Raw genomic sequence first — 15,227 nt, forward strand, 5'->3', positions numbered from 1 at the left:
TTTAACAAGAAAATTAGGATCCTTTTTAGAATCTGGTAGAGAATAATTATTCTACATATCGGACCTAATCAGTTCAAAATAAAAATATCAGTGAATGCATATCATTCATCTTATAGAATTAAATTAAATTATCCCAATTTATCAGATCATGTTGATTCAGATTAGTCCAAGGCTTGATTACTTATTTGTCACGCAAAAACACTTATTGAATTTCCAATAGAAAGAGATTTTTCTAACAAAAAAAACTTTTACCACCAATACCCCTTTTTGTCCAGATATTTACACCGAATACTTCATTCTTTCTCACTCATTCATACAATCATACCTCTATATCTATCCTTGATACGTTTGAATTTTTCAAAAACTCCATGGACAAGCAGAAGAGAAATGATATACCCACTTAGACCAAGACATGGCAATTACACATGTTCTTTGTTGATCCCCATACTCTAGTCAATCAATAAGTGGAACTATATAATCAGAACTTAAAAATAAGTCAAACTGGACAATAGCATCCGTATCCACAAGGACCACAACACACATACATTGAAATTATTTAAATATTTAAAAATAAATAAATAAATAAAAAGCCTTTTCAAGTCAACATGAAATTAATAGTTCATCCCACCACACCCCCCCCCCTTCAAAAAAAAAAAAAAACTTTAAAGCAACTCGAGGATGGCAAGTTGAGTAGGCTTGATAGATGAAGTCAGAATAGGCACTCTCTTGGTGTCATATCTGACCTCAAACCAACTTAATCCACCACACAACCAATTCATCAACCCAAACAATGAAAAAAAGAGGAAGATGCATATAATTACCTGAACAAGTTGGTCCTCATTAAGCGCAGACAAGCTAACTAGAATTGGAAAGCGACCAATAAATTCTGGTATTAGCCCATATGCAATTAGATCACCACTTTCAACCTAAAAATGCAAGTATCATACTTTCAATCCCTCGTATGCCAATGATTGAAGTTGAAAATGATAGGCGGAAAACAAAGAAATTTTTCATTATTCAACTTCCAGCAAACCCAACATAAGAAAATCGGCATGTTGAGTTATCCAAAATGAAATCTAATTATTCCTGTCTTTTTAGTAATGGAGTTTCTTGATTCTTACCGTTTCCAGCAAGGATGATGTAACTACAGCATTAGTTAACCCACCAGTTCTCATGTTTGCACGAACTGGTGCTCCAAAGCCAATAGAAGAATCTTGTCGTCTATTGAACAGAAATGAAAAGTAAGAAAGTTTCTAGAAACTCCATTTTCTGCAAGGAAGAAGAGAATTCCTTCCAATAGATAGCATCATATAATGGGAATACCTTTCTGAAATTGTCTTTTCTAAATCAATAAAAGCTCCACCACATATAAAAAGAATATCTTTAGTATCTATCTGCCAACAGTTCAAACTATGTTAAAGGATGTAATTGGCAGTGGAATAGCTTCTAAGAGAACAATTGTGAAATTTACAAGCATGAAAGAAAGAGGGGTGAAATTGATGTAAGATCAAATCACTAGTGATCCAATCCCAAGTAGGACCTTTAGTACATTCAATAAATTTTAGATTCAAGAACAAAACTGAAAAAATAAAACAGAAAAATAGAGGAGAGAAAGAAGGGAAGAACAAGGGTAAGGGAATGACTATCTCAGCCTGAGTCTCTTACCCTCAATTATACCAGTTGATGAACACAACCTATCTCAGGCAAATCTTTGCAAACGGCAAGAGAAAATTTCATTCAATCAAATTCGTGTACAATGTTGTAGCCCCTTACAAACTTATATAGAAGGCTCAAAATAGACTCAACACTAAAAAAGAAAGGCCTAACCCAATCCTCAACTAATTGGGAAACCTAAATTGACTATGAAATTGAAATAACAAAGAGAATAGACTAAAACAGAACTCTAACTAACCTTATGTATTAAATCTCATTTTCCTACTTTCTACCCATATTTTGGGCCCATTAAAGTGGTCTATTACAAAAAAAAACCATGGGATCAATGGTCCAACACCTACATAATCGAACCCAAGGTTTATTTCCAATAAAATAAACCCTTTAAGTGACTTATCTGCATCAGAAATCATTGTTTCAAATCTCCACGATCCTTCAAGTGGAACCATTAAATCAACTAAACTAAAGTGTCATCTATTTCAGAACTCGAATTATCAAAGAAATAAAGAGCTTAGTACATGCAAATCTAGCCAAAGGAAGCCTTCAAGAATATTTCAAATTTCAATTTACACTACCGAGTTATTTAATAACCCCATCTTCCCATTTGAAATCCCAATAAAGGATCTACAAGTTTTTCCCCTGTTCTCCCTATCTCTAAACCATAAATCTAGTCATATGACCGCTCCCTCATAATTGACAAATTCATATTCAGAAATAATTCGCAAGGAGAACAATTCAGGTTAATCCATTTTTCCAATTCAAAAATTTAGTGAAAAAGACAATGGACTGAGGAAAAAGTTCGGATTCCGATTAATGCAGGAATTAATCATTTATGTTTCAAAAAACCCAGAATACAAAAAGGTGCATGTTCTTAAAGTTTCAATTGCAATTTGGTAAAAATGCAGAATTTTTATCCAAATTGTTAGTACATTCTGAAAATTCTCAAACTAAATTTTAGAGTCCAAATTTTTTAGGCCAAATAATTAGCGAACTATTCATGAACTGATTTGGATTCGGTCTGAATTTTCACTAAATTATTAGCAGATTCACTGTAATGTAAGGGTATTGAGAGATCAATAAACCCCAAGAATATCCCTCAAAACTCCAACTAAACCAAGCACAAGGATAGAGAAATCTGAAAACCAGATTTAGAAACCAACCCCAAATCAGGGCAGAACTAGGGCTGCCTGCGGTTAGAAGTAGAGGGCTCAGAATGGGTCCCAAAACCTGGATCAAGTGGAGGGGTTAGGGTGCTGAACAAAACCCTAAAATATCTCTGAAAACTTCTGGCTGATTAGGGAGATCTGTTTCTTCTTGATTTCAGAACCCTAAATAACTAGGAGACTCTTCAAGAGCAGTAGTAACACTTCAGACAGCCACCAAGCTTGGATCGAGTGGTCCTCTTGGAGGCTGGAAGAAAACCCTCAAAGGGCTTGCTGGTCAGACTTCAGACTTGGGAGATATGGCCACTTCAAAACCCTAGCTTCTCTGCTGAAATCAATTCTATTCTTGGACTGTTCTTCAATCAGATTTGGTTTCTGGTCTTCAAACAAATAGTAGAACACTCTCTCAAGATCACTCTCTCACAAATTGGAACAAAGAAAAAGAGAATGAGATGGGATAAGTGTGGGTGGGATGGCTATCTCAGCCTGGGCCTCTCCCAACAGCTATCTCAGCCGTTGAAGAATTCTCTCAGAATTTTGGGAGCACAAAGCTGCAAATTTAATTCATAACAATTGTGTCCTAGTTACAGCAATGCCTCTTTTATAGAGGTTTAGGACTTTGAAACCTACATAGCTTAGGACAATACATATTAGGAAACCTACTTAGCTAAGGACTTAAGCTACTAACTAATTAATGAATTGTCCACCAAAAAACAACTTAAAAACATAGTCAAACTTTAAATAAGACTTTCTAAAAATAAAACTAACACTCCAACATTGAGTAGGACTATATAAAACAAGTCCTAACTAGGAATCGCAGGAGAGTTATAAGGCCAGCAGTGGGCCAGTTCGATCAGACCAGACCTGGGCTGATGGGCTGGTTCGACTGGCTGGCCTTCTTCCTTCTTCTGTATAGGCCAGCATGTCTATCTACATCACATTATGTTTCTCTGGTGGATTATTCATATGAGTATGCTGATGTCTGCTACACCCTCCTATTAACGCAAACAAAAAAGCAACAAGTTGATGCAGGCAACCCAACGCAGTTGTGCCTGATTTGACTAAGCTTAATTTTTTAGTCCCTAATGGGTTATATGGGACATGGCTGATTATACTTGGTATTTTTAGGTGATGGACCAATTCTATAAACTCAAGTACAAGGGATTTGTGTTCTATATGAGATTAGGTGTTAGTTCTTAGTTCCTATTTTCAGTTTTCTAGAAAAAAATAGGTTAGATCAAGTCCATATTGAGTTTACATTTTGGGTTGATCCTTTTTAATTAAACTGTTGAATCTGGATCTAGAAGCTCTAGGAAGTTTCTATTTTCAGCTTCTTCATTTCTCGAGTTTAGAAATTTAGAAAAGTTTCCAATTTATAAGTTGATCTTAGAAATAGAACGTAGGAAGTAATTAGTCTATATATGGTTGGTTAGAAATGTAACACGGTGAAGTAATTAGTCTATATATGGTTGGTTAGCAATGGAATGCAGTCTTTCTATTTGAATTGAATGAATGAAGATTGGAGCTGCAAGATAGCAACCAGATGTGCAGTGCTTGTGGAAATTCCAGGGTCATGGCCTGGAAGAGTTGTGCTCTCACAACTGCTGATTGTTACTTCTCTTTTTCTGTTCCAATGTTATTTTTTCGCAACCCAGTTTCAGTCCACTTCTTCTCATATCTTCTTCAATCCACCTCTGTTTCACCTAACATTTTGTCTCCTATTTCAGTCATCCATCCTGGCTGAAACATTTTATCCAACCCCACATCCAGACCTTGCTACTTTCCAAACCAAAAACCTTGCTCTGTTCTGGCTGTAAGCCATTAGCAGGCGGATTGCATCAGCATAGAGTTAGTGTCTTTCCATGAGATTTCAGACATAGTAGGGACCACCAGGAACCCCGATTGACTGGAATTTCATTCCCATCCAAACCCTATATCTTCAGTTTTTGATTTTCTCCATATTGAACCCCATTCTTGCCTGCTCAAACTCTTATTCTATTTCCCTAATTATTGGCCCTAATCTCCTAGTTAGGATTAGGTTTTTGGGCCGCCACCACACTTTTCATCTGGACACCTCTTTCCCACTGCTACAAAATATATTTATCTTTCTCAGGTTAGTTTCTACCCTGAAGATCCAATCCTCTGGAAAAATTCTACGCATATTGTCGGTTCCTTGCCCTTTCCATATCCAACTTTTTTCTGAACCTCAAACTCACTTAGCATCTTCACACTTTCACAATGGCGGAAGTAGTTGTATTTATCATTTATGTAGAGCTCAACAATGCATTAATATTCACAGACCACTTTTCAACTGATTATCCAACCTATGTTCTACCTTGACCTCCTCAAAATCTGCTCAATCGCAGTTTGACTAACATCTTCTAGAATGATAAGACACTCAACAAGGATTAGCTAAAGTAGATTTAACAATAGTAATTCTACCAACAAGACATTTAGGTTCTCTTTGTTCTTTCTTCTTCTTCTTTTTTCTTTTTTTTTTTTTCCGAATTACATAAAAGAAATAGTGATGAAATAAATCCTCAGTAGTTCACTTCGGCAATGTATCAACATCAATATCCTGCTATTTTAACAACCCTTCAGGCAACCTCCCCTCCTGAGATGGTCTGACAGCCAACCCATCTATGCCCTCCCCTCCGGCGGCCGCTCCCGCCGACACACTCTCCCCCTGAATCCTCCTCCCATGATCCCCTGCCTCCCCCTCCTACTACACTTCAGCCGTCCTCTTCCCCTGCCAACCGAACCTTTGCCGACGTAGTAAACTCTCCCATCCCCGCTGAGAAACCCACTCCCTCCTCCAATACCTCGACTGGTCATACCCTTCACTTTCACCCTCCATTCATCCTTGATTCCAACCCTGTTGGTCTGTGTCCTCCTGGTTTGTTAGACTCAGAGATTCTCAAGTGGAAAAACTGTATCATTGGCTCTTTTCTTGGCAGCAGGCCCCCTTTCTCCTTGGTACAAGCTTCCTGATAAAACAATGGCGGCTGAAATGCTCTGTTTCTACTTATATGTTGGACAATGGAACATTCGTGTTTAACTTCGACAATGAATCGGACAAGGCGCTGGTCTTACATGGCGGACCCTGGTATGCTGGAAAGAAGCCCCTATTTGTTAGGCAATGGGATGTCAAATCCTCATTTAGCAAAACAGAGCCTTCCTCCATTCCCCTTTGGGTCTCTTTCTCCAACCTCCCCCTCCACTTTTGGTGTGTTAAGAGACTCAGTATCGTGGGATCACTTATTGGCAAGCCGTTGTACTCGGATAGAGGAACGAAAACCATGGATAGACTCTCCTTCGCCAAGGTCTGTATTGAAGTGCAAGCTGGTATCAAGCTTCCCTCCTCTGTAACTGTGATGGATGGTGAGGGGTTTTCTTTCAACCAAGAAGTCACTTACAAATGGATCCCTCCCGCCTGCGCATCTTGTAACTGCTTTGGTCACAAATCATCCCCATGCACAAAAACTTCCATCGACGCTCCTTCTAATCAAAAGCCGACTACCATTGATGCTCCTCCATCAACCTCCTTGATGCCGGAAACCTCCACAGAAACACTCGTCAACCAAAAAAATAATAATAAAAAAAAAAGAAACATAATTGCTTTGGCGACTGACCTGGGTTCTGGCCTCTCATCGGAATTGCTGCCGCCGATGACTTCAAATGCAAGGTCTGTTGGTCCCTTGATCCGGTCTTCTCATGCTGGGTATAACCCATTCTCGATCTTGGGATCGCCTGCTGCTGACACTAACTCTGAGCAATCTCTTCCACTTTTGAATACTCTGATGTCTATCAACCAGATCGACCGTTTGCTTCCGTAGGATGACCTTGCGCCGATCCCCAAATCTCATCTCCCCCCTTTGTTGCCTATCCCTGGTACGACAACCTCTGTTACCCCTTTCGCTTCCTCGTTAGCAGAACCTTCGGCAAACTCCTCTTCCCCTTTTATCCAACCTACTCTGGTCGAACCTGATTTCATTCCTCTGAACCAATTCATACCGATTCACATATTGAACCAATTTTCAAAGTTTCCTAAAGACGACCCCCTTTACCCAAGTAATCTTTATAACCTAACCCACCCATTAAAACAACCCATTAACCCCTACCCACATCTGAAGCCATCCGCCCCATTACTGTCTAACCAGCATCCGAAACCGCTCCTTCCAACTGGACCACCCATTCAGCCTGACCCGAATTCAGACCCATCAATCCTCCTTTCCTTACCCGATGAGGCTCTCTGTCGAACTGCAACTGACGGTAGGCCTCCTGCCTCCGATTCTTTGTCGTTTGATGCCCCTGTGGGCCTGTCTCCTGAGTGCACCTCGACTCCAACAACTAACGTGTTCCCTGCTACCTCTATTGTTGCGAATTCCCTGCTCCCCTCACCGTCGACAACCGATGTGCCCTCTGCCGCCTCAAATGTTGCCGGTACATTGCATCCTACCTGCTCTGAGACACCATCGCTGCACCTCAACAATTCCGCTGCTTCTATTCTAGCCTTCGAAGGCCCAATCGGTTCCGCTACTGCTATTCCGACGAACTCTATTGAATCTCCTGGTGAATTATGTGATAATCAAGCCTTGGAAGGCGCAATTGGCTCCTCCACCACGGATCGTAGCTCTAGCCCTATTGGCCCTATCGGCCCCTATGAGAAGCCTAATATGTCCTCTATGACTGTCTCATTGCCGAGACCAACAAGCCTGCAACCTGTTGCTTCCGAAGTGCCCTCGGCCCTGCAGTTCATCCCTGCTTCAAAGACTCCAACCCTTTGCCTCTGCAGATGAGTTCCAGCCCCTCAGCCACTGGAAATATTCATTTTGACAGTAGCACTTCTCTGTCAAGCCTTTCAACCCAGAATCCCCCTTTGAACCCAACTCAAGCTGTCACCCCTAGCCTCCACCTTCCCGTAAGTTCTAAACCATCACATTCCAATCCCACTAAAGCCACCTTGGTTCACATGAGAAAACAAAAACCCAAATTCTCTTCCATCAGTACCAGATCCTCAACCACAACCACCTCCTCCCCAGTCATAGGATATAGCCGTCGTCCCTCTCCCAAAACCCGTCTTAGCTTTCCCAAAAGTTCGATGACCAACCCCTCTGGTTCCAAATGATCCCTTGGACCATCTGGAACGTCCGAGGCCTAAATTCCTCGGCTAAACAAGCGGAAATCAAATCCCTCATTGGCTCCTCCAAGTCCAACCTCCGTTACCTTCTTGAAACTAGGGTGCTGGAAGGTAATGCGATTCGCATCGCTAAGTCTATTGCCCTTGATTGGTCCTTCATTCCTAGTTACCTTTATAGCCCCAACGGTCGGATCTGGATTCTTTGGGACCCCTCTTTCCTCACCATTTCATGTCTTTCTTCCTCGGCCCAAACTATTCATATCTCGATCTCTCACCTCTCTGGTCCTTTAATTTGCTTCCTCTCCATTGTTTATGCCCACAACAGAGCTCCCCTCAGAACCCCTCTTAGGGATGACCTCGCTTCTTTCTCTAATATCTCGGGCCGAAGCCCTTGGGGTAATGTTGGAGACTTCAATGTTACTCGTTTCAGTCATGAAAAACAAGGGGGAAACCCTATAGATTCACAGGTTGTCTACTCTTTCAATGATTGTATTGACGATCTTAATCTCACGAACCTCAGATGGTCTGGTGCCAAGCTCACGTGGCATAACAGAAGATCGAGTAATCTTCGTGTTGCCTGTAAGCTTGATAGGGCCCTTGTTAATGAAGCTTGGCTTAATTCCTTCCCCTCCTCCCATGCCAGTTTTGGCCTCCCTGGGATCTCCGACCATAGTCCCATCTCCTTACATGTTCTCCCCTTCCGTTCCTTTGGCCCGAAACCTCTCAAGTTCTTTGACATGTGGATTTCCCATCCGGACTTTCATTCCCTTATCTTAGGATCTTGGCATAGTCACACCTCTCATTCCCATTCCTCCCTCATCTCTTTTGCCTCCAATCTTAAGAGAGTGAAAACTGCTTCAAAGCTCTGGAACTCCTTCACCTTCGGAAATATCTCCTCCTGGGTTGGTGACCCCCGAGATATACTTCATTCCATTCAATCTATAATCCAATTAGATCTCCTTAGTTCCACCCTTGCCAAGGAAGAGAAAACAGCCACTACTGATCTCTCCCTGTTGCTTGAGCAAGAAGAAAGCTTCCTTCGTCAGAAATCAAGAATCAAATGGCTTGAATTCGGGGATTCTAACTCTGCTTATTTCCATCGATCCCTTCAAGCCAGAAACAATATCAATTCCATCCCAATGCTTATCTCCTCCTCTGGATTGATCTTTTTTTCCCTGACCATATTAAGGCTGAAGCAATCTCTCACTTTCAGAGGCTCTTCAGTCCCTCGTTGTCCACCCCCACTCCCATCCCTCCTCACCTCCTCAACAAGTCTGTCCCGGCTGATAACATTCCTTTTCTTCAATCCAACCCCAGTGAGGAGGAAATAATTTCGGCCATCCTTTCCCATAAGTCCAACAAAGCTCCGGGCCCTGATGGCTTCAATATGGGATTCTTCTATGCTTGTTGGGGTACCATCAGAAATGATCTTATCAATACAGTGAAGAGTTTCTTCCTCAATCCTAGCCAAATCAAGGGGATCAACCACACCTTCCTTTGCCTCATCCCTAAAAAGGAAGGTGCGGTTTCCATGAATGACTTTAGGCCCATCTCTCTGTGCAACCTTCTGTACAAGTTTATTGCTAAAATCCTGGCCAATAAGATTCAGAAAGTCATTGACTCCCTAGCCAGCCCCAATCAATCGACCTTTATTGCTGGTAGGAGTATCTCTGATAACATTATGCTTTGTCATGAGATAGTCAGATCACCATAATTAATCAATATACTTTCGCATTACTAAAAGAACCAAGAATAAAGTGGCTGCTCTCCTTGTGATCAACCCGTAGCTACACTGATCCTTACACTTGCGGTTACTTTTAAATTCAAATATATATCTAAACCAAGATCAAAATACCCGGTCCCACGGTCCAAACAACCTAAGACCAATTACCTAAACTGGCTCAAAAGACCTAATCTAGGGAGACAAGAATTGCCTAGACTGGTTAGAAAGACCTAGTGCAGGGAGACAAGAATTGCCTAGAGTAGTTCGAAAGACCTAGCCTAGGGAGATAAGAATTGCCTAGACTGGTTCGAAAGATTTAGTATAGGGAGACAAGAATTTCCTAGACTGGTTCGAAAGACCTAGCCTAGGGAGACAATAATTGCCTCGACTGGTTCGAAAGACCTAGCCTAGGGAGACAAGAATTACCTAGACTGGTTCGAAAGACCTAGTCTAGGGAGACAAGAATTGCCTAGACTGGTTCGAAAGACCTAGTCTAGGGAGACAAGAACTGCCTAGACTGGTTCAAAAGACCTAGTCTAGGGGGAGAAGAACTGCCTAGACTGCTTCAAAAGACCTAGTCTAGGGAGACAAGAACTGCATAGATTGGTTCGAAAGACCTAGTTTAGGGAGACAAGAATTGCCTAGACTGGTTCCAAAGACCTAGTGTAGGGAGATAGGAATTGCCTAAACTGGTTCCAAAGACCAAGTGTAGGGAGACAAGAATTTCCTAGACTGGTTCGAAAGTCCTAGTCTAGGAAGATAAGAATTGCCTAGACTGGTTCGAAAGACCTAGTGTAGGGAGACAAGAATTGCCTAGACTGGTTCGAATGACCTAGCCTAGGGAGACAAGGACAAAATTAAGTTGTAACATCTTTTGCAGGAATGGTGTGAATCTCTGCAAACGATAGCTCAGATACTAACATCTTTTGCAGGAATGGTGCGAATCCCTGTAAACGATAACTCAGATACTAACATCTTTTGCAGGAATGGCGTGAATCGTTGCAAACGATGACCCAAGAACCAGTGAATCAGGTAAGGCTATAAACTTTGAGTAGCTAGAGGATATTACATGTTGTATTTGCACCTCTGTCACCTTTGAGCAAAGTGACGGCAGTACATACTTCGGGTGACAAAATGTAGCCTTTTTTTCTTTGCCCTTCAACTGTGGCACAAGCCTCAGCCAAAGAGGTTCATTCTGTAGATACCCAATTTTGTCACCCTTCCCCGGCTATGATGACTCACGGATCATGGACACGGATTTTCACTTTTGATCAACAGAGATGACGACTGACTGAGGCAACCCAACCCCGAAACACTCCCTACACACCCAGAAACCCCAGAAGCCCTAGGTGAGAGAAAAGAAGGGTCCAATTATGATATCATGTATACAAAGGAATCAGATCCAAAGTGATTGTATGGATGGATAGTATTAGGAATCACGATTCCAATGACATATGGTGCATCAAAATCGGACCGTCGGACTCCCGTAATCATCACCGGAAGATAGAACCCGTCAAAGCCCTTACATACCCAGCCCCACACATGCACCCATACGCAGCCCTCCCCCAACCCACACTCGCCCCACATTCACCAACCCCCACAGCCCCGTACACACCAGCCCCCACAGCCCTGTGCACGCCAGCCCCTATGGCCCAGCGGCCCTGCCCACTGCGCGCCCACTCCCGCATATGCCATTGCCCCACCCACATGTGTTGTGGCCCTGGCCCCCTGTGCGCCCCCGCCCACATGGCCCGTGGCCCCACGCCCTGTGCACACCCCCTCCTATGTACCTTGCGCCCAGTGCACATTTTTGCTAGCGTACACTATGCCCTCGCTAGCGTATGCTATGCCCCTGCACTCCATTGGTTGAAAATTTTCCTTTTTCACCCCATTTGTCCCAAAAACCTATAAATATCCCCCTCCCTCACTTCCAAGACACTTGGGCCACACTTGAGAACACCCTTCTCCCTTCCCTTGGTGGTTCCCCTCTCACACTTGAGAGCTCCCCTCCCCCCTCCTTAGGATATCTTCCCTTGCCTTGCAAGGTGACCCTCTAGTTCTTCCCTTGCCTTGCATGGCCACCCGCTAGCTCCTCCCTTGCTTTGCATGGCCACCCACTAGCCCCTCCCTTGCCTAGTGTGGCATCTTCCTAAGCCTTCCCTAGCCGAAGCCTACCGGAGTGCCGCCTGTTTGAATTTTAAAAGTAACCGCAAGAGTACGGATCAGTGTAACTAACGGTTCGAACACAAGGAGAGCAGCCACTTTATTTTTATCTTCTTTAGTAATGCGAAAGTGTAACGATTGATTATGGTGATCTACTTCTAACTACCGTCCTAACACATGCATTTAAAAGCATCCTAGCCAACATATCTAGGAAAATTGGAATTGAAATTGCAATAAAAATTGAAGGATCTAACCATTCACATCTAGAAATTTAAATACTCAAACCACGCAATTAAAAAGCAAATAACTGAAATAAAAAGTGCTGAAAAGTAAATAAATAAAATAAAAAGAGGTATAAAGCTAGAGAGTGGCACACAAGTAGGTATCTCTACTTAGCCTAAGGGATGCACCATGAATAATATGAGCTTCCCTACTTGATCAGAGAGTACTCTTACAAGGGTTTTTCTACTTGGCTTAGGGGGAAGAGATGCAATATAAATAAGAAAAGTAAAAGGATGGTTCCATAGCTAGAGAGGGGCAAAGCCAACACATGCATCTAGCCAAGGACCTTGGAGGAAAGGGAAAGCATCAAAGTAAAAACTAAAATTTAAATCCTCAATTAAGAATGAATGGGTAGCAAGAAGAGGGAATGAGAGGGGGGTGAGAAGACTACTATAGAAGCCTACTTACCTAAACTTCAATCCTTGAACTAAAAACTTGATTGATTTGAGATACTACCGGCCCTAAAAACCAGATCTGAACTAAATCAAATTTGAAATTACTAGGCCTGGAGAAAAAAATCATGAAGAAAAAAAACTGAACTTGAAAAAGATGTTCCACAGCTTGTTCTTGTCACCTAGAATTAAGTCTCGAACTAAAAATTAAAATTATTACACCATTGAATAACTTGAATAACATGAGCTATAAAAATAACATACATTGCATTAATGAAATAAACGACTTACAAAAGTGTTTAAAGTAAGAAAAACTAAGAACAAGAACTAGAGCTAGAACTAGAAAGAAAGCACAACTAAAAATTAGAGAAAAAGAGAGCAAGAGAAGGACAACCCTTTAGGGTTTGGTGGACTCTCTTTTATAAGGAATAGGGGAGAGAGGACGTCCAAGGGTGGATCCCCTTGGACGATTTTGTGGAGAGGTGGAGAGAGGAGAATGGAGAAAAAATAAGAAATATTCTTATTTCTCGTAAATCCCAAGGCCCAGCGGCTCTCCTCAAGATTGACATCCATAAAACTTTTCACACCATCAGCTGGGATTTCATATCCAATGTGCTTCTTCAAATGGCTTTCCCGCCATCTTTTGTTCATTGGATTATGGTTTACATATCTTCCCCCCGGTTCTCCATCCTGGTGAACGGAAGCCCTGCCGGGTACTTTCCCTCGGGTTGTGGCATCCGTCAAGGTTGCCCCCCTCTCCCCTCTGCTTTTCTCTCTTTCCTTGGAAGTCCTCTCTCGCTCCATTCAATCTGCCACTGATCTTCATCTCATCTCCCCCATTCCTAAATGCAAATCCCTTCTCCTCTCTCATCTTGCTTTTGTCGATGACATTATGATTTTCTCCAAAGCTGACCCCAATGCTATCTCCACCATCATATCCACCCTCCAATCCTTTGAATCCCTATCCAGTCTCAGTATCAATCTCCTCAAATCTAATATCTTCATTTATGGGGTCCCGTCTGATATCCGAGACTCCCTCTCTGAGCTCTCCAGTATCTCGCTTGGGTCATTGCCTGTTAAATATTTGGGTCTCCCCCTAATATCCTCTAGGCTCTCTGCTCATCACTGTGCTCCTATGTTGGACAACCTTAGGAAAAGGCTTCAACTTTGGCAAGGCAAGCTTCTCTCTTTTGCGGGTCGCCTTACCTTGATTAGATCGGTCCTCCAGTCCATGTACCTCTATTGGACTGGAACCTTTGCCCTCCCTGCTTCCATCATCAAATCTTTTGAGAGTCTCCTCTGCTCCTTCCTCTAGAAAGGCTCTGATTCCACTAAATTCCTCAGACCCTTAAGCTGGGATAAGGTTTGCCTCCCCAAAGCTGAAGGCGGCCTGGGAATTAGAAGAATCAAATTCACCAACTCTGCTGGTATTCTTAAGCTCATCTGGAAGATTGTGTCCAAGAATAAAAGCATTTGGGTGGACTGGATATAGTCGGGGCTTCTCAAATCTAATTCCTTGTGGATTGCTCCTTCCATCCTAGATACATCTTGGATCTGGCAGAAAATTCTTGATCATAGATCCATTGCCCTTTCCGCCATCTCCTTCATCATTGGTAATGGCAGGACACTTCCCTCTGGAAAGACCCTTGGCACCCTTCCAGTATCCTCTCTCACCTCATCTCCCTTAGAGTCATCTACTCTTCTAGTCTCCCTTCTAATGCCACCGTCTCTTCTATAATCTCTCCCTTTGGCTGGTCCCCTTTGGATTCCCCCCTCCCCTTCTTGATCTCTGGTCCAGACTTCCCCCTCTTTCCCCGGCACTCTGAGGAAGAGAGGACAAATGTATCTGGCTCCCCTTCTCTAACAAATCCTTTTCTTCCGCCACCGCCTAGTCTTTTATTCGCACTCCTTCCCCTGTGGTTCCCTGGCATAAGGTTGTTTGGTTCAAAAACCACATTCCCCGGCATAGCTTCACCCTCTGGCGATGTCTGACCAACTGCCTTCCCACTCAATCATTTCTCATCCACCGCCATATCCCTACCAATCATGCTTGCTGCCTCTGCCCCATGGGTACCGAGGACATACCTCATCTCTTCTTCTCTTGCACTTTTTCTTCCCGCATCTGAAAGGTTGTCCTTGCCATATGTTGGCGAAACAAAAGACCTATCCTTCCTTTTGATAGAGAATGGAACTGGATTGATATGACATTCTCTGGTACCTCTATTTGTGACAATGTAGGCAAATTGGCTTTCTGTGCCACTATCAATCATATCTAGATAGAGCGGAACATCCGTAGATGGACTTCTAATTCCCACTCTCCGGACAAGATTTGGAAAGCTATCTACTTTGATGCTAAGTCCAAATCCTCCTCCCTTAAGACCAGCCCAGTCCATAATACCCCCAGAAATTCCCACATCATTACTTCCTGGAACTTACAGGTTGACCTCCTTCTCCCCACTTGATGTCTTCTGGGTTCTGGCTCCCCCCCCCCACATTTTGGCCGAGGGTCCTGGCTTTTATTTGTGCTTTTTGTTGTTTCGTCTTTTGTAGGTGCTGATTGTAATTTTCTGTTGCTGTTGCTTAGTTTTGGGCCTTGGCCTTGGTCAGCCTGTTGGCCGGGTCAGTCCTGATCCTTCCCCCTTCCCCCTTCCCCCTTCCCCTCTCTCCCGCTCTGTATATTCTTCTCTTCTTAG

General features: G+C 42.8%; 1 protein-coding gene across 1 annotated transcript in view; it reads right to left on the bottom strand.

Annotated features, from left to right (window-relative positions):
* The window catches only part of LOC122073389 (CLP protease regulatory subunit CLPX1, mitochondrial-like), a 42,707-nt gene that overhangs the window by 9,036 nt on the left and 18,444 nt on the right, over window positions 1-15,227 (bottom strand). Inside the window, exons 9-11 of the mRNA XM_042637970.1 lie at window positions 1,324-1,394; window positions 1,122-1,221; window positions 822-926 (exon numbers count right to left, since the gene is read on the bottom strand). Coding sequence (XP_042493904.1) covers window positions 822-926; window positions 1,122-1,221; window positions 1,324-1,394 — 276 coding nt within the window. The remainder of the gene's footprint in view (window positions 1-821; window positions 927-1,121; window positions 1,222-1,323; window positions 1,395-15,227) is intronic.

Source organism: Macadamia integrifolia, chromosome 3 (assembly GCF_013358625.1).
Source record: "Macadamia integrifolia cultivar HAES 741 chromosome 3, SCU_Mint_v3, whole genome shotgun sequence".
Taxonomy (NCBI): domain Eukaryota; kingdom Viridiplantae; phylum Streptophyta; class Magnoliopsida; order Proteales; family Proteaceae; genus Macadamia; species Macadamia integrifolia.